General features: G+C 39.4%; 1 protein-coding gene across 2 annotated transcripts; it reads left to right on the plus strand.

The window, feature by feature from the left end:
* Window positions 1-4794: 4794 nt before the first annotated feature.
* On the plus strand, window positions 4795-16768 carry yy1a (YY1 transcription factor a). 2 transcript variants are annotated; one of them, XM_066694202.1, is made up of 6 exons: window positions 4795-5472; window positions 11193-11355; window positions 12229-12273; window positions 13733-13793; window positions 14916-15074; window positions 15616-16768. In XM_066694202.1, the coding sequence occupies exons 1-6, from the start codon at window positions 4932-4934 to the stop codon at window positions 15796-15798; spliced, it is 1152 nt and encodes a 383-aa protein (XP_066550299.1). In that variant the 5' UTR covers window positions 4795-4931; the 3' UTR covers window positions 15799-16768. The 2 variants fall into 2 exon arrangements, with proteins under 2 accessions (XP_066550299.1, XP_066550300.1); XM_066694203.1 differs by lacking the exon at window positions 12229-12273 and having other exon boundaries at window positions 4797-5472.
* Window positions 16769-19771: the final 3003 nt, after the last annotated feature.

The following is a 19771-nucleotide window of genomic DNA, read 5'->3' on the forward strand; positions in this document are numbered from 1 at the left end:
CACCTAATTTGGATGTAACTACCCTCAAACTAAAGATGAAAGTTTACACTTAAAGCACATATTGAATGTTTCCTTTTAAATCCATCGTGGTGGCATACAGAACCAAAATGATGACAATTGTGTCACTGTGTGTGTGTGTGTGTGTGTGTATATATATATATATACACACACACACACACACACACACACATACATATATGTACATACAGCTCTGGAAAAAAAATAAGAGACCACTCCAAGTTCAGAAATCAATGTTAAGTGGTCTCTTAATAATAAAATATACAGCTCTGGAAAAAATATTTATTTCTTAGGTTACAAAATAAAAGTGCAATACAAAAGTACAAAAATACAGTGCAATTCAAAGCATAATACATTTTACAAATTCCAATTTACACAAGTGTATACAATATATGAGATCTTAAATCCTGGATTGTAAAAGCTGAGTGCAGACAAGATGTTAGGGCACAGTCAAGGGCAAAGGGAAAGAAAGCATAGGGGAAAATCTAAATAACAATACGAGTACTAGTAACACAAGGCAAGTAGTATGATAAAACGTTGTAAAGTGCTATCTTACAGGAGAGTAAATGACTAAATTACAAGTACTGTCTGAAAGATGTGTTTTGAGTAAGCACATATATATGTGTGTGTGTGCATATATATATATATATACACACACACAGTGAGGGGAAAAAAGTATTTGATCCCCTGCTGATTTCGTACATTTGCCCACTGACAAACAAATGATCAGTCTATAATTTTAATGGTAGGTGTATTTTAACAGTGAGAGACAGAATAACAACAACAAAATCCAGAAAAACGCATTTCAAAAAAGTTATAAATTGATTTGCATGTTAATGAGAGAAATAAGTATTTGACAACTTCAACTTAGTACTTGGTGGCAAAACCCTTGTTGGCAATCACAGAGGTCAGACGCTTCTTGTAGTTGGCCACCAGGTTTGCACACATCTCAGGAGGGATTTTGTCCCACTCCTCTTTGCAGATCCTTTCCAAGTCATTAAGGTTTCGAAGCTGACGTTTGGCAACTCGAACCTTCAGCTCCCTCCACATATTTTCTATGGGATTAAGGTCTGGACACTGGCTAGGCCACTCCAGGACCTTAATGTGCTTCTTCTTGAGCCACTCCTTTGTTGCCTTGGCTGTGTGTTTTGGGTCATTGTCATGCTGGAATACCCATCCACGACCCATTTTCAATGCCCTGGCTGAGGGAAGGAGGTTCTCACCCAAGATTTGACGGTACATGGCCCCATCCATCGTCCCTTTGATGCGGTGCAGTTGTCCTGTCCCCTTAGCAGAAAAACACCCCATGTTTGACGGTGGGGATGGTGTTCCTGGGGTCATAGGCAGCATTCCTCCTCCTCCAAACACGGCGAGTTGAGTTGATGCCAAAGAGCTCGATTTTGGTCTCATCTGACCACAACACTTTCACCCAGTTCTCCTCTGAATCATTCAGGTGTACAGGCCCGTCTGAAGTTTGCCAATGAACATGTGCTTTCTTGAGCAGGGGGACCTTGCGGATGCTGCAGGATTTCAGTCCTTCACGGCGTAGTGCGTTACCAATTGTTTTCTTGGCGACTATGGTCCCAGCTGCCTTGAGATCATTAACAAGATCCTCCCGTGTAGTTCTGGGCTGATTCCTCACTGTTCTCAAGATCATTGAAACTCCACGAGGTGAGATCTTCCATGGAGCCCCAGACCGAGGGAGACTGACAGTTATTTTGTGTTTCTTCCATTTGCGAATAATCACACCAACTGTTGTCACCTTCTCACCAAGCTGCTTGGCGATGGTCTTGTAGACCTACACAAGGCTGGAATGGGCTACAATCTTGTCCCTGACATCCTTGGACAGCTCTTTGGTCTTGGCCATGGTGGAGAGTTTGGAATCTGATTGATTGCTTCTGTGGACAGGTGTCTTTTATACAGGTAACGAGCTGAGATTAGGAGCACTCCCTTTAAGAGAGTGCTCCTAATCTCAGCTCGTTACCTGTATAAAAGACACCTGGGAGCCAGAAATCTTGCCGATTGATAGGGGATCAAATACTTATTTCCCTCATTAACATGCAAATCAATGTATAACTTTTTTGAAATGCGTTTTTCTGGATTTTTTTGTTGTTATTCTGTCTCTCACTGTTAAAATACACCTACCATTAAAATTATAGACTGATCATTTCTTTGTCAGTGGGCAAACATACAAAATCAGCAGGGGATCAAATATACACACACAGACATATATATCACACACACACACACACATATATATATATATATACACATATATATATATACACACACACACACACATATATATACATATATATATATACACACACACACACACATATATATACATATATATATATATATATATATACACACACACACACACACACACACATATATATACATATATATATATATATATACACACACACACACACACATATATATACAGATATATATATAGATATATATATATAGACAGGTGACAAAAATTAAAGGAAAAACCTGAATAAATGAGTGGAGGAACATGCCTCCAAACAGGTGTACTGCACGATACAATTAAGCAATTAACATCCTATCATGCTCTGTGGCATGTATACAAATGCTGAGCAGGCCCAGCTGACCTCAATTTTGGATCAAGATGGCAAGAGGAAAGGATCTAAGTGACTTTGAAAGAGGGTTCATTATTGGGGCACGAATAGCAGGAGCTTCAGTCACAAAGACTGCTCAACTGACTAGTGTTTCAATAGGAAATAAATCTACATTTAGATCTATGGGAAAGACATCAGTAAACAGGGTTGGAGATTGTGGTGGAAAGCACACATTCGATGACCGTGATGCTCATGCATTACTGCAATATGTAAGGAAACACAGAAGAGCAACTCTTTCCCAGGTGACTGAGAATGTCAATGCAGGACGTGATCAGACTGTCAGCAAGTACAGTCCATTGAGAACTACACAGAGAGGGATATTATAGTAGGGCTGGAGTGCATAAACCCCTCATTACAAAGAGAAATGCACATTTGAGAGTTCAGTGGTGCAGAAACCATAGACACTGGTCTACAGAGATGTGGAAAAAGTGATATGATCAGATGAGTCATCCTTCACCATATTCTTGACAAGTGGGCGAGTGCATGTGTGGGACACCAAGAGAACGGGACAAGCCTGACTACTTGACCCCTACAGTGAGGGGGGTCCAGAGGCTCTGTTATGCTGAGGAGGGCATTTCCCTGGCATGGGTTCGGTCCCCTTGTCCCCTTAGAGTGAAGGGTCATTTGAATGCCTATAACAGATTTTGGTCCAATGTGTTAGACAGCACTCTTCACCACCTTCATCAAAACTCCAAATTCTTCTTTTAGAAGAATTGTGTTCATCCCTCCAGTAGAGTTCAGAGAAGAAATAGAACTACGGCACAAGGCCAAGGCGCATTGAAGCTGTTCTTGCGGCTCGTGGTTGCCCAACACTGGTGTAAGGTGTCTTACTGAAACACTTTACGTTGCTTTTTGCTTTAATTTGTCACCTGTCTGTACATCTACATTCACACACACATATATATTATATATACATACACATGCATTTGTATATATGTGTGTGTATGTGTATATATGTATATAAAATTGTACACATACACACGTGCATATATGTATATGAAAGATATACATGTGTATACACATACACACAAAAATATATCTATATACACACACACATATACACACACCATACAATGGGTGGTCACACCACATATGGATTTGATTTAGATTTTTCTTCTGTTCACTTACTTTGCATTTAGTTAATTGATACATATAATCTATTAACATGTCTATTTTTGAAAGCATTCTTACTTTACAGCATTTTTTCACACCTGCCTAAAACTTTTGCACAGTACTGTATATATACATATACACACACACACATTTATATACATATGTATGTATACATACATACATACATACATACACACTGTCAAAAGAACCATAAACTTTCACATTACTATGTGCCAGCTTTACTGTACTGGATAATATTTATCTATTTGAATGCGATACCTTTGAAATGTGCATCACTATCCACTTCCCTTTAAATAAAGATGGAAGAACTAGTTACGTTACTGAGTTTATATTTTATACACAATAATGTGCAGTTTCATGAACTGCTGTCAAATTGGTTCTAACGTAAGTTTGCAAGGAATGTACAAGAAAACTCAATACATCAAATTATACTTCCAAAAACAGGAATATCGACCTCCATACATTTTGATACTTACCTTGCATTTCCACAAAGCTTATCAATTTAATTTGAAATAAATTACTTTCATCTTACCTTTGATTGACAGAGAATTACATTCCCAAGTGAATATTTTGTTAGAATACTACACTTCATCTTACCGTTAGTACTTTTCTAATTCCAACAAGAAAATAAGTCATATTTTAAACCAATATGTAATATATTTACTAAAAAAAAAACATATTCTCTTAAGCGTCTCTACATCTTGTCCCAACACAGGATTCGGTGCCCGTGTCTCGTAGTAGAGCCCACAAACAAAAGCTTCAGAAACTCTTCACGAAATGCAATACACGTGTACGATTATCTGCACACGTTTAAAAAAAAAAAGCTCTTTATAACTGCATCGCGCAATGGCCTTAAAATACAGTAACAAAACCAGGTAAACAAAGTGAAGAAGAGTTGTGGGAAGTCGCTCAGCCCGACTCGCCCAGCCGCAGCTGCCGCGGCCATGGAGCGCCGCAAATCTCGCGAGGCTGCGTCTGCGAGCGGAGCGGCGACGCGAGTTGGTGTGGGCCGAGTTGAGTTATTTGTGTTGTCGAAGAAGGAGGAAGGGAAAGGAGACCGGAGAGGGGGGGGGGTTTACATCGGCAACTGAACACAGCGAGTGTGAGAGCAATCCGGGGGAATCCAATATGGCATCGGGCGATACGCTCTACATCGAGACCGACGGCTCGGAGATGCCCGCCGAGATCGTTGAACTCCACGAGATCGAGGTGGAGACCATCCCGGTGGAGACGATCGAGACCACGGTGGTCGGGGGGGACGACGACGACGAGCACCACCAGCCCATGATCGCCCTGCAGCCGCTGGTCACAGATGATCCGAACCAGGTTCACCACCACCAAGAGGTGATCTTAGTGCAGACCCGGGAGGAGGTGGTCGGCGGGGACGACTCGGACCTCCGGGCGGACGATGGCTTTGAGGACCAGATCCTCATACCCGTCCCTGCCCCGGCCGCCGAGGAGGAATACATCGAGCAGACTCTGGTGACTGTAGCCGGGAAGAGCAGCTCTTCGGCGGGGCGGATGAAGAAAGGGGGAGGCGGCAGCGGGAAGAAAGCGGGTAAAAAGAGCTACCTGAGCGGGGCCGAGGCCAGCGGCAGAAAATGGGAACAGAAGCAGGTCCAAATAAAGACTCTGGAGGGGGAGTTTTCGGTTACGATGTGGGCTTCTGGTAAGTGTGATTTGATTGAAAACGGGCTGTTTTCTCTCTGCATTGTTCTCCCTCTATCCCCACAAAGCGGGCCTTGCAAGGGCGTTGTCCTCCTCTGCCTGCCTCGCTTTTTGGGTCGTGGGCTAAACTGGTGTCCGCAGTGTTTTTTAGAAGTTCTGAGCCCAGGCTTGAATGAAGCCCGGCTGAAATGTTTTTGTTTTGAAGGGAAGCCATGTTTTTATGTGTTGATGGGCGCCGCCATGTTCCCCCGGTCCAGTATGGCGGCCCGAAAAAATGGCGTTGGTGCGGCCGGGGGAAGATGGCGGCGGGTGTGGGAGCGAGCGCGCTGCTGCTGGCTCGGGGAGTAGGCCGCAATGGCGCAGTTTAACTCGCAGGATACAGACAGGCATTGGGGGAGGGGAGCGGGGAGATAGGAGAGCCTTGTGCTACACTCTCAATACTCTGACCATAAATATACTAAATGCTTTCCCGAAGCGAGCAATTGCATTTATGTGTGTGGTGCATGCATGCATTGCACATTTTAAGTACATTTAAAACGGTGTGGGTGCTGATTTCCAAATTGGACGATACGTTTTGCGGCGCTTTAACTTACAAGGGGATGTTTGCTAGGAAGTTAGCAGTCACAGCTTTAACATTGGGTAGAGCAAATGCATGCAATTAAGAACAACGCGACCTGAAATGAGTTGTCTGTTATACATTGTATTTCTTTGTCGAGTGTGAAGCTTGCGCACATTGCGTGTTATGTCAAATCAATCATAATCATTGTGCCCCCTCCAAAATACAGTGCAATCATATAACTAATGTCAAATGTAGGATTATCGTGTTCTGTAGCGCTGATATTTTTTTATGTAGGACGTGTAATGTGGATCTAGATTAAAGCTGTGCGCTTGGATTTATGCGTATTTTATGCATTAAAAAATGACAGCAACAAATCGATGACTGTTTTACTATCTAGCCCAACAGATCCGATTAAATAATTAAGACAAGGTCTGGCTAATGTCAGGCCGGCTAGTTAATTATTTTAAAACCTGCGATGATTTCCAAGTGTGCTTAATTTATGGTAAAATGTGCAGAATTTGTTTTCCTTGTGTATCGCCTAGCAATATGCTCCATGGAGCTGCAAACCGATTTGATTAGAAGTGTGATTTACATAAGAGCAGCGTTTACGTTTCATTAATCAAATGTATTTGAGGCTAGCCATTGTATTTTTCCACGGTTCAAATTGTTTTAAACGTGCGTTTGACTTTTGGCGCCAGTGATTTTGAAGTTACCTAGTGCTAGATTTGTTGCCCTGTATCTGTTCAAAGACTCTTTAAAACGTGTTTATTTGTATTAGAAAACGGGGAAAAAACTATTTGAATAGAAAAGTTGACCAATTTACAGAAGAGCACGGATAAAGTGCGGTACTGCGGCTGTGCGCAGACGGGAAGGAATGCTAATGGCAGTGTAGACTGGGAATCATATTCCAGTAATGCTGGCTGTCGTCGGCCTTTTCTGTTTTAAAGGGATAGCTATTCTGATATCGAGATACTGTTGTAAAAGAAAATAACTTTTGAAGAGGAATCGTACATGTAGGAAATCTGGAACTGAAATTCACTGAATGGCACATCCCTTTACCCGCCATAAAGCCAATGCTGTTAAATTCGGTTTTGATTTGGCTTGGATTCAGTATTTTAACCCACATTTCTTCACCAAAGATAATGACAATACTATTGCGTTTTGTAATACATACCGAGCTTCACACCTACTAATGAGCACTCCTTCTGATCAGTGTAGTTCACATAGTCAAGCAATCAAATAAGTGTATATTATGATCATTTAAAAGAAAACCTTCTCGCAGCAAATGCACTGTCAGTATAGCAAAACCCCAGACAAAGGTCAAAACGTTTTATGTGCAGTGCTTTATCAAGGAATGTTTCTTTATCTTTCAAATGAAACCAAATTTAACTAATAGAAAAGTTCAATTAAAAAGAAAAGTTCCTGACTGCTTGTTTCCTTCATGGTTGAATTGAATCTGCTGGTGACCACAAGAGGTTAGACTGGGAAAGAGCAAGAACACGTCCACACCTGTTATCAAACCTGGATAATGATACAATTATTAAATTTATATTATCATGTAGTTGCTGTAGACATGCTTTCTGATTATTTAATGTATAGGCGAATATTCCAACATTTAAAACATAGCCCCATTTGTATATTTCTATTTGCTTAGTAAGCCATTTGACAGGGCTGTTATGAGTAAATCAGTGTTTTTAGATTTAAAAAAGTGAAACATTTGTATTTTTGTTTTCATATTAAGAAATTGCAAATCATTTAAAATCGTGTTTATACATATTTCAAGTGATCAGTGTAGAGCAAATTCTATTGATAAGTTAGAAATGCATGTTGCAGCACAGATGTTACCTAATAAATTGCAAATGTCACAAGTAGTCACGTTGCAAAGCTGTGCTTCTGTACTGGAGCACGGTGTTACATATGATCCAAGTGGTTGCATGTGATGTGACTATGGTAGGATCAGTTTGTTTTTAGGCTGTTTTTTTTCTATTCCTAATATTTGAGGAGTAATCTTAAACATTTGGAAAAAGGGAACTTTCACTTGTGAAGGATGAAAATGGTACAGCTTAAAGTCAAGGCCATGTTTTTTATTTTTATAACTTAACATGGTATTACTTCAATAAGCAATAAGGCAAGTTATATGGAAACACTGAGACGTACTAAAAATGTTAGATATGTCAAGAAAGAAGCATATGGGAACACTCCATTTTGTAACAAAGCAGAAGCAAAGCTGAAGTATTTATTTATGCTCAATATAATATTAGTGGAGGGGGCTATCCTGTTTCTGCAGTTAATTTATGCTTCTGGAACATGCATTTTAGGTCTGTAAATAGTGACACTACGCTTACTTATTCATTTATTAAATAGTTAATACTTATTTATTCATGTCTGTATTTGAAAGATGCATTTAATCAAATATTAATTCTGCCTCATGGAGGAGCTAGTATACAGTATATACGCAAAGCAAAGTTCAATCTGATGAATGAAGAGAGAGGGTTAATGTTTATAATCTGCTCTTTAGTCTCCTTCCTGCCTCCACCTCTTGCAATTTAAATATGTAAATATCCACATGGCCTGTGGGCTTTCTGAGAAGGAAGGTTATGGCCCTTTTGTGCATGCTACAAAGAGGACTAAAATGGATTAACATGTGGTGGAAAGGTCTAGTGGAGAGAAAAATAAGGAAGAAATCGCTGGGTTAAGTTTGTACTGCCTCTATTATCGAGGTCTCCAAAGCTTATTTGTTGTCATTGTCATGCAGCTCGAGTGCCTGGGTGTTTTATACCTTTTGATCTGTCCACAAATGTCCTGGTAAACCAAATCAGTGCCCTTGAAACACTGTTCCTATGATGTAATTCCCTTTATGAGCACCTGCACAGGCAGTTGGGATTGTAGTAGAGTGAAAGGTGAGCAGCAAAGGCCCTACAGCTGTGCCATTTTCACAGTCTGGGGTGTGCTTCGAGTGTGAACCCTGAATGAACCCTGCTTGCTGGTTCCATAAAACAGATGACTAACTCATTTGTGTTCATAGTCTCAGGGCTCTTGGCTAGGTTTTGAATACTGTCTAGCATCCTTGGATATAGCAATGTTAGGGCTATAAACCAAAAGTGTGAAGTATGTGGTCCATTCAATTTTTGTTTTTAGTATGTGGCCACCATTCTCAGAGATAAGGCAACAGGAGGAGGGAACTTTGAGGCTTGACCTCAGCCCTCTCGCAGACCTTGTTGAGCACAGTCAAACTTGATCATGCCACAGTTGGATGTCATTGTTTTGCTCCTTGCTACACACCGCTGCTATTTGAACAGCTGCCAGGGAAATAAAATGCACAGTATTGTGTTTCTCAGTGTTTTATCTTATTTTGTCCAGAGAGAGTCCCAAGATTAAAGTCCTAAGAGAGACTTCTAAGATTAAAAATGCTTGGTGATGCATTCTGTTCATGAGGACTGTACTGCAAAGAGTAGGCAAAGTGTTAAGAAATTAATATTTGCGATTTGACATGCGCTGTTTTGTGTATAGTATCGATGGAATGGTCATTACAAACACAACCTCACTGGGCTAATTCAGATGTTCCCATCTGCTCCTGGGCTTCTATAGGAAGCAAGATCCAATTGGATTAATTAAACTACCCCCTTCTGAAACTGTAAGGTGTATAGAAATACCTTACTTACCCCATTTCTTTTAAACAGACAAGGGTTGAATATTTCTGGATGTAATTATTTGAATCGGTTGAATAAACTAGGATTTGTTAGAATTCCTTGAAAAAGGTTGTTGTCTTTCTGAGACTGCCAGGGCTTCTCGATATCAGTATATGTGTTATTTAGTCTCCACTCTCCAGATTATGGTTCTGTGATTGGCAGTGTTTGTTTTGGCTGAAGTAAGAGGTGTCGTGTCGTGTCGTGTCCTGTAGATTGAACATTCACAACCTGGTTTATAAACCTACTAAGACAAAGTTTGTCTACGTTTCAGTTTGGCCTACAGGTCTGTTTTTGGGTTTTTTGTATGTTCTTTCTACAATATTTAAAAAAACCTGTTTTTAGTATCATCTGAGAATCCCTGTCAATTATTTTAAACGGACACATTCTGGCAGGGCTAACTTCTATGTAAAACCCAATTAAAAGGGTTCTTGGAGCAATGCGATTAGACTCTAAATGCAACTACTGTAGCATACAAGATGAATGACTTCCTGGATAACACAAACCATTCAAGTATTTATTTAAATTAAAAAGAAAAAAATGCATTAATTAAGATCATGAGTGATAATGAGATGTACATTGTTTTGTGTTTGGAATGCTTGTGGCTGGTTGTGGCATTTGCTTAATTTTGCATGAACCTCTTGTGATTTTAATGTATGTGGTGCAGAGCTATAAGAGGTAAGTAACGTGTCCAATTTAAGTCAATCTTTTTATTTTTCATTTCACAAAAATATATAAACCAGGAATTATTTGAAATTGTAGCTGGCATAGTACATTAATAAAAAGCGAGTGTTCATGGCTGCTGCCTTTAGAAATCTGTGTTTTAAATGTATTATTAATGAACTCCAGATCAGTGTAATGATTGCATTTAATTAATTAGCATACATTTGAATTTTCTGTGAATGTGGAGTAAAGGATCCACCAGTTTAGTACAAAGAAGCTACAATAAGTAAAGCTCCCAATGCAAATTTTTCTCCCAATTTGTTTTGTTTTTATATGCGACACATCTGACCTTTGTCTTGCCAATTGTCTGCAGTTTTAAAATTCCTGCTGGATTTTTCTTTAAATGTTAACTTGAATGCTGCTGAAAATGTGTGGTGTTTTTATTTTTTATAAATATAATCTCTTAACTTTGAAAGTACCAACAGGCATGTCTAATATTTAATGAGTTTATCCCACTTTTAAACTGCACTGCACACAGTTAAGACTTTCATATGAAATCTAATATTTAAGGATTTTTATGCTGCTTTATAAAATCTTCTGCTGAAGTAGATATAAAAAAACAAAATGTATACAGTCTGTCAGTTTACTTAATTAAGGTTGGACTATGTTGGTCTAAAAAAGATGCCAACGGGTATAAATGGATTAAAAATCTACACTGGCAGTAGTTTCCCTTCCCTTGGAACAAAGGTTAGTACGGCTTAACATTTTATACCTAAATGGTTTTTAAAGCCCTGCTACTGTGTTCTATTTTAGATGACAAAAAGGACATTGACCATGAGACTGTGGTGGAGGAACAGATCATTGGAGAGAACTCCCCTCCAGATTATTCGGAGTACATGACCGGGAAGAAGCTTCCTCCTGGAGGAATCCCAGGGATCGACCTCTCTGACCCCAAACAGCTAGCGGAGTTCGCCAGGTGAGCAGAGTCCCAGCACCTAACATAACGTGTGCACCAGTCATACCACAGTTTGAGCTGGAGTTCATTGACCACACATGACATTTGCACCTGCACCTCGTGTTTAGCTTATGCTTTTACATTCACGGTTAGGAAAATCAAACAGAATATGTTGCTCATTTGTTTACAAGTTAAAATCTTTTGCACGTAGGTTACTGTTGTACGTAATGAGATCTGTAAACTAGATTTTGTGTGTGTGTGTGTGTGTGTGTGTGTGTGTGTGTGTGTTTATACAAGTCTCTTTGGTCTAGAGACTAGATAGCTTCAATAGGGCCCTGTCCTTGAGCTGGGGGCCTACAGTTCTTTGGCCAAGTATAAAGTGATGTCAGCTGAAAAGGTTATGGCATATTGATGTCTGGAGTAGAACATGACCCTGCTGCCTCACAACATTGACTTTAGATCAGTTTATTCCATACTTCCATAAATTATTTATATTCGCCTATTGAACGTTAATTGGTTTACAACAATGGAATGGATATTCATTCTACCACTTCAAGTTATGCTGGACCACAAGTGGTTACATTTAGTTCAGAAATAGTTTAAAAAGACTGCATGTCTGTACAAAATATTTGTTTGTGCCAATTTAAACTCTCAGGCTTAATTGGACATTTGAAGAATAGTTTTGGGGGACTGTTAATGGAAATCATTGACCGTGACATGAGCATGTTGTACTTGTGGAATTGAATTTGGGAACATGAGTAGATAGAATAGTGATAGAATCCCAAAAAGTGAACCATCTGGAGGGTTTCTTGCTAGGATGAGCATCTTCTGACTGAGCTGGGTGGTCTGAGCTCTGGCGGTGTTGACACTCAGATGTAGATATTATATTTCCAGGCCCTTGGATAGCGGTGAGTGTCGTCAGAGTCACAACCCCAGCCGGTAAGTTCAAACAAAAATATAATCCTGCATTTTCTTGTTTGTTCCGCTGTTTATAATTTCCATTGTATTAAATGTATTGCCGTCCATTTCATATTGATTCTTAGTCTTTATTTAAATATAATTTCCCTCCATTGTTATTTAGAAGCAAGACTGACATTTGATGTACCCTATGCACCTTTTAAGACGGGCACTTTTGCCTTGATAAGCTTGTTTCTTCTGCAGAGTAAACGAGGGGCGTTCTCCCCTCAGGGACACTAGCATCCGTTGACTCAATCCATGCTGAATCTAGGTTAATCACATGTTTAGGGTTGTAGAAATGAAGGGGTTTTGATCCATTTTCCCTTGGGCAGAAAATTATAGATGTCTATCTGCCTCCCGTCACAGAACATGTCTTTTGAAGATTAAAATATAACTGGTGGTGTGATTCTCTCAAAGTGTGGTGATAAAAGTTTTAAAGGTAAATGTCGGTCACATATCTGTGGTCAATATTTTGCAGCATTCAGTTCAGAAACGTACAATTACGTTAGACTTAAGTTTAGCTGGAGGTCTGTGTGCTCTCACCAGTGGGCAGGATTGCACTGTTGCCTAGATTATTGCGTCTGCTGTTCCGGGAGGCAAACGCTAAACTGCACGTTAAAAGGGAAATGAGCTAGAGGAGGAGGCAGCAATAGAATAAATAAAAAGCCATATTGTAGTTGCAAAAGAACATCTTTGAGAGTTATCTGCAAAGAAGTGATTGATACTGGAATGCTGGTATCTTTGAGGAGGACTGAGTGGTTAAGATGCTCCTGTATCTGCATAGTTATCTCTGTTAACTTGCTTTAGCTTGTCATTATATATTTTGTAACTGTACTTTATCTAAACAGTTATTTGCAATAAAAGTACTTCATTAACTGTGAGCCCTTGTTGTACATACACCCCATGCCTTTTTTCACAGTACCTGTTCACAGAAAGGTTAAGTTTCTCATTTTGGGACACCTTGGTGTTTGTTTAGTTAGGGGACAGAAACCTCTAAGCAGAAATCTACACGTGTGGCTGGTGGTTGCTGTGGGTTATCAGTTTATTTTCCTGAGTAAGGAACAGTAAGCTGGCATTGAGGTCACTGGGAAAAAATATTTCCTATTGTATGAAATAAAAAGTAGGTTTACATTAGTTTATGATGCATTGCTGCAAATGAGCATATGCTTTTTCTGTGTGGTACTCCATGCATTGATCCGATTTTAACTTAAAATGTGTGCCACAATTTCACTAAACTGGCCTGTCCTGTGACCACCTCAAGGGCTTACTGTACAACTCCTAGAGCACTTTCACCTCGTCTCACAGTGTTGATAAGCTCTCAATCCATCCTTGGAACGATTGTATCTAAAATGTACAGAACACATCAGATGCTTTTCTGAACTGGTGTTTTTGCAGTGGGTGCTAAATGTCACGCTTAATTAAAGGGTGTTTTGTGTTCCAGGATGAAGCCAAGAAAAATAAAGGAAGATGATGCCCCCAGGACGATAGCCTGTCCCCATAAAGTGAGTATGCTCTGCACTTGAGAGAAAAGCACAGAAAAATAACTCGCAATCCCTTTAACATTATCTAATTCCGTTAAAGTTTAAATTGAGAATTTTTGTAGACTTAACAAGCAGTTAAACTCCAGTGCCTTCGGTTAACCTTCTGAAGGGATCTCTGAGGAATATTAACTCCACAGCGCACACACATCATTCTAGCCAACTGCTTGTCCTTTTTCTTTTGAGTACACCACTAAGTTGTATTTTGTCTTCGTCTGTAAGGTAAATGGCAAGACCACCTTCTTTATATAAAAACGGTCCCCATTTTAAACATGGTTAGAATCATGATTTATTTTTAAGAACAAATCTATATTTGTGTGGTCCTCTGCCCATAATGCCATTGAAACTGTTAAAGCAGGGGTATTTAAAGCCCCAGATGGATGAGTTCTGTGCTGTTGCTCTTTTCTGCAGGAGTTGGTATGTTAACGGAATGGTTAGATTGCATCCACTAACCTGGCATGTAAACTGAAATAAAAATGCTCACATTTCCACTGACTAAATGGAACCAAAATCTAAAAAATAATATATTGTTTTTGCTGGAAATGTATTTAAAACTATTTTTAATATTAGAACTTCACAGATTTTGTTTTTGTCCTTGTTTATTAAATGATCTACCATGTGATATCCTCAGTTTGTCTAATGTAAAGCTACATGGTTGTGCACAGAATAAGTAGTGATGTGTGCACAAGAAGCCATTTTTACAATGTCAGTGAAAAGTGTCAGAAAGGAGGAAAAATTTCTCGGATTCAATGCTCGCTTTCCTTGTAATACATTCAGATTTATCAAATACGAGGTAGAGGAAAGAGAAGTTGTTCTTCTAAAATGTAGGGGGATATAGGGTAACGGAATACACCTCACAGAAAACATGTAATTACATACTTTTCTATTATGAACAGATGGGTGTGATTACGGACGTCCTATTACAATTTATGCTCAATTGACCTTCAATTGTTTTGAGTCTTTGCTTAGAGTGCTAAACATATTTGCTAATTCTTCTGAATTCAGTATTTTACCATGTATAATGTCACTAATTGGCTGGTTTGTTCTTCATGAATAACCAATTTGTATCCTTGTCCGCCTGCCCAGGGATGCACAAAGATGTTCAGGGACAACTCCGCCATGCGGAAGCACTTGCACACTCACGGGCCTCGGGTGCACGTCTGCGCGGAGTGTGGGAAGGCCTTCGTGGAAAGCTCCAAGCTGAAGCGGCATCAACTCGTTCACACTGGAGAGAAACCTTTTCAGGTCTGCTGCTCACAGACATGCAGTGTTGTCTTGTTGTCCTTACAAAAGGGTGAAAGAAGATTGAATGTTTATTTATTAATTAAAAGTGTGTTGGGCAAAACTGGCCCTTCAATCTACTGATAGTTTTGGTCAAGTGCAGCTTTCCAGTCAAGTTAAGGGAAAGTGTCACGGGTGTCCCGGCCATGGATGTATGTTCATTTTTTAAATATCTTCTGCTGCACTGACTGGATATCTAAATGTTAAGAGTTATTGGATCCAGTTAATGTTTAGTAAACGCAGCATTTAACGCAAAAATTTGACATTTACAACTTTTGATGTTTTCCTTATCTGTATTTTGTCTTTTACGGATGATCAGGCTGAGATTTGGAAATACTAGTATGTTACAGCTATGAAAAATACGAAATTACACTTTAAGGTGGATTGTCAGTCTTATTTAAAGCTATTCATGTGCTGTTATAATGAAGTATATCTGACCATTTGTATTTGCAGCAGTATAACCAAATGCAAACCTTATTTTTCCTTTTCACTTCCATCCATGCAGTGTACGTTCGAGGGCTGTGGCAAGCGGTTCTCCCTGGACTTTAACTTGCGCACTCATGTGCGGATTCACACCGGAGACCGCCCCTACGTCTGCCCTTTCGACGGCTGCAATAAGAAGTTCGCTCAGTCCACTAACCTGAAGTCTCACATCTTAACGCACGCTAAAGCCAAAAACAACCAGTGAACCCACGGAGGCACCTCCCACCCAGGCCTCAACATGGCGGCATCCTAACGCAAAATGTTAAAAAAATGAACCCCCCTTTGTATATTGTTTCTAGAAAAAGTTTTAAAAGAAAATTACTTAACAGACTTTTTGATAAGTGAGGAAATAAGGAAAAACAAAACTTTAAAGCTGAAGCTAATCTGTTTCTCACCTCTAGTCCTGACGAGAGAACAGCGATGTTCTGTAAAGCCAATCCATAAAAAACGGTCCATTCAGGAGGACGCACTCGTGAACTTGCATCTAAAGACAATTCTTTATACAACTGCGCTAAAACAAAACCATTAGACTGATTTTCACATCAAACAAATATAATTTTCACTCGTCTGCATAGAAAAAAACGAATTGCTTTTTAATTTTGTATTTTTCCAAGTGTGCATATTGTACACTTATTTTGGGATATGCTTAGTAATGCTGTGTGTGATTTTTTCTGAAGATTGAAATCTGCTTGTAATAGATCTTCTTGGAAGAGAATTGGCAGTTACTGTACTACATGCATACTTCAAAAGTGTTATTTTTTTTTTTCTGTATAAAGTTAGTTTTTTTTTTTTTTTTTTTTGGGCTCCCTAATTTGGTTGTATTCTTTACTGTTAACTCATTTTGTATAATTGTATCGTACAGCTGTATTGAAATCATGTAGACTCTAATAGCAATGTGATTTAAATAGTGTTAATCAATTAAAACCATTTTAGTCACAACATTTAGTTTTTGTTCCTGACATGTACTGCCAGTTGCTAAATAAGTCTAATGTATTTCACTTCAAGCCTGTCTCGGATACATTACACAAACACAAAAAACAAAAACAAAAAAAAAACGTGGTGCTCAGTTGCATTTGTAGAATGTATTGTACAGACATCAACCTTTATGAACTCCTGTTTATCTGTACATCCAATGTACGCAAGAGGCCAACAATAAAATGGTGGTCCCAAAGCAAGCACTTAGTAGAAATTTAATTTATAGAATGTTCATTTATAATTTTTGTCAGGCAGGAAAATTTAGATGGTTGTAATGGTTGAACACTGTCTGCTGGTTGTGTTTCTTGTAAACGCCTGTTGACCTGGTATTTCCCACCCTGATTTATTAATGTGTTTAAAAAGGGACTGCCTTGTTGTGGCTGGAAAAAAAGTAACTGAAACCCAAATTACATATTGATAATGGCATATTAAAGTTAGTTGAAAATGTTCACCTTGTCACAGTACAAGCATATCTGTTTTGAGTGTATGGAGGGGTGGAGGCGCAGGAGTTTTAATGAATGTTGTCCTGTCTGGTTTTGTCAAGTATGGACGCTGTTCAATTTACTTGTTTGTGGTGTGGTGGATTGTATAAAGATTGCAAGGTTTACATAATTTCTTGTTTCAGGAGGTTTGTACCATACTGGGGGGGTTATTGTTTGGATGACCTGCACTGGTGTTTGGGTCAGTGCATAGAGAATCTGCAGGGGTTTACTTACCCTGTACATCTAAAGGACACCCTGCCAGAGATGCTTCCATTAAAGACTACGTTCTGTGACCCTGGACTCGGCAGTTGGGGACCATCCACCGATTTACCCTCTTTCCCCCCCATCTCCTCTCTGTAGACCCTCTTGATCTGTGCTGATGAGCTCCACTCATGAAGCTTTACTGATACAGGAGCCCTCTGAAGGACTCTGCAAAACCAACTCCAGTGCTGCAGCCTGAGACTAAACTGAAATTCAAAAGACGGAGGCTTTGCTGGCAATGGAGGGCTCCCTGACTAGAAGTTGACATGGATCTGGACTAAGATCAATATCTATCAACAGGCTCCTACATGAGACAAGAACACATTTTTACTTTGAAATGTAGAGGAAGTGCCAGAGTAACCCAAGGGATCTTCTACCAAAACAAAACTTTTGATGGCATTCCCTTTAATAGTGCTACAAAACACAGTCACCCTGTTTTTAGATCCTTCTCGTCAGAAACATCAGTCTAGGTTGTCCAACCTGCTACAGCCATTCATGTTCTGAAGCTGCCCTTTCAATATTTGTCGCACCAGCTTATTTTAACCATATCAAGATGGTACCATCTGTTGCTCGACCTTTCCCTCCAGACAGGCTTGGTTCCCCTTGTCTTTAAATGTGCATCTGGAACTTCTCTCCTGGCAGAAAACCCAGTTGCAGATATGTAAATTGTACCCCACTACTCTTTCCCGATCCGTTTCTAATCTTCCTTTGCGAGATATGGTTATCGAACAGGAAGTTACAAGTTGGGGCAAATAACGTGCTACTGAAGACTTCCTCTTTGAATTGCACAAGTCTGGCATTTAATCAATCTGCCAATAATGATACCGCAGCCCCCCTTCCTCTCCAGTCCTTGTTCTCCTGTATCTTTCAACACATGATGATAGTTCTCATGAGGTTAGATGAAACGGCACATGAAAAGCTGGAGTGAATGCAGTCCTGTTACGTTCGGACCCTGACAGAGTTATCCTGGTCCTAAACCATTAATGCCCAGATAATCAAGATTATTCCCACTTGTCCCTCTATTGTCTATGATTCCTGCATTCTTAAACCATACAAAAACCAAGGATGTCAAGGCCTGTGAGCAGTGGCCTCCAATGGAAATGTCTCCTCCATTTTTCAGTTTGGATACTTACCCTGTGCTGCAGTCAGGTACCTAAGAGTCCAATCAGACAAGAACCTTAACTTCAGCATCCACATTTTAACTATTGTGAAACCATCATTCTGTCATCTCCAAACCTTAGAAAAAGTCCATTCCTCTCTCTCTTGTAGATGCTGTGATTGTGTCATGCCTTTATCGTCTGAATTAATGCAAAGCTCTATCTACTGGATCCCCCGATCATCATTTACTTCTTTTGTAAGCCTTTGTTTTTTATTTTGTTGTTGTTTTGATTTGATTTTTTTTTTGTCATGTTTGATTTATAATAAGACCTTGCTTAGTTTTTAAGTTTTTGCTTTTAAATTCTGAAAACCTTGTGACAATGCATTGAATTGTGTCCTTTTGTTGATGGTTTCGCAGCCACAATGCAATTTTGTCCTTATTTATTTTTTTATATAGAAACTTGATTACTTGTTGTACTTTCTGTATTACACTTGTACTGTATGCTTATTATGCCCTATTGTTACCTGACTTTGTAAAGTGCTTTGAGATGAAGCTCCCCATGAAAGAGCAGTATATAAAATAAAAATGGATTGATTGAAAAGGAGAACCTGGTTTAGACTGACGTTGAAAGACAGTCATCGATCTTAGATTTGATTGGAATGGAGGGGAAAGAGATGAGGTCAGATCAGTCTTTTGTCCATTTAAGAGGCATTCTGCAGCAGGCAACCTCCTTGTAAGGAGTATATATTTCAATTAATAACTATATCAAAGTGTGAATGTTATACTCTACCTGTGCAGAAAAATGCACTCAGAGATAAGCAGCAGCTTTATGGATCTGTTTTTATGAACTAAATTGTTTGAGCCAAATGTTGAGAGTATTAGATTTCCCTGTCCTGGTTGGTCATGTGTGAACATAGTGGAGTGTAGTTTTCAGCCCAGATGTGCTGTCAATCAAACTAGACATAACCACAGCTCCTTTCCAAGGCAAATCCTCTCTTGTTTTCCTGTCTGCACTGTACTATTATGTTGTCTGAAAAAAAAATTGATTTGCCTGGTGCCTCCTTCCAGTTGCACATTCAACAAAACCTTTTATGTTGTGAAATGTCAGGAAACTAAAAAAATTACAGTGCAAATGATTAAGACCGTGGTTTGGGGTGGTGGGGGAGCAGGATACATTATAATTCAGTTGTGCGAAATTACAATAGTAGACGTATGCTAGTAGACCTATCCCAACCCAGCATTGTCTTATTTGGCAAACATTTAGTCAGAGCAGCTGACATAAGGAGACTGAAAAGCAACTGGAAAATGTATATAATAGTAGTTTAATGTAAAGTGGATACAACTGAATATGCTTCATCAAC

This window comes from Amia ocellicauda, chromosome 21 (genome assembly GCF_036373705.1).
Source record: "Amia ocellicauda isolate fAmiCal2 chromosome 21, fAmiCal2.hap1, whole genome shotgun sequence".
Taxonomy (NCBI): Eukaryota; Metazoa; Chordata; class Actinopteri; order Amiiformes; family Amiidae; genus Amia; species Amia ocellicauda.

Bases quoted from the DNA above. Each gene is read 5' to 3' on its own strand.
- yy1a (XM_066694202.1), top strand. From the start codon at position 4,932: ATGGCATCGGGCGATACGCTCTACATCGAGACCGACGGCTCGGAGATG. The intron at 5,473-11,192 runs GTAAGTGTGATT...GTTCTATTTTAG, and splicing joins GGTTACGATGTGGGCTTCTG to ATGACAAAAAGGACATTGAC. The intron at 12,274-13,732 runs GTAAGTTCAAAC...TTTGTGTTCCAG, and splicing joins CAGAGTCACAACCCCAGCCG to GATGAAGCCAAGAAAAATAA.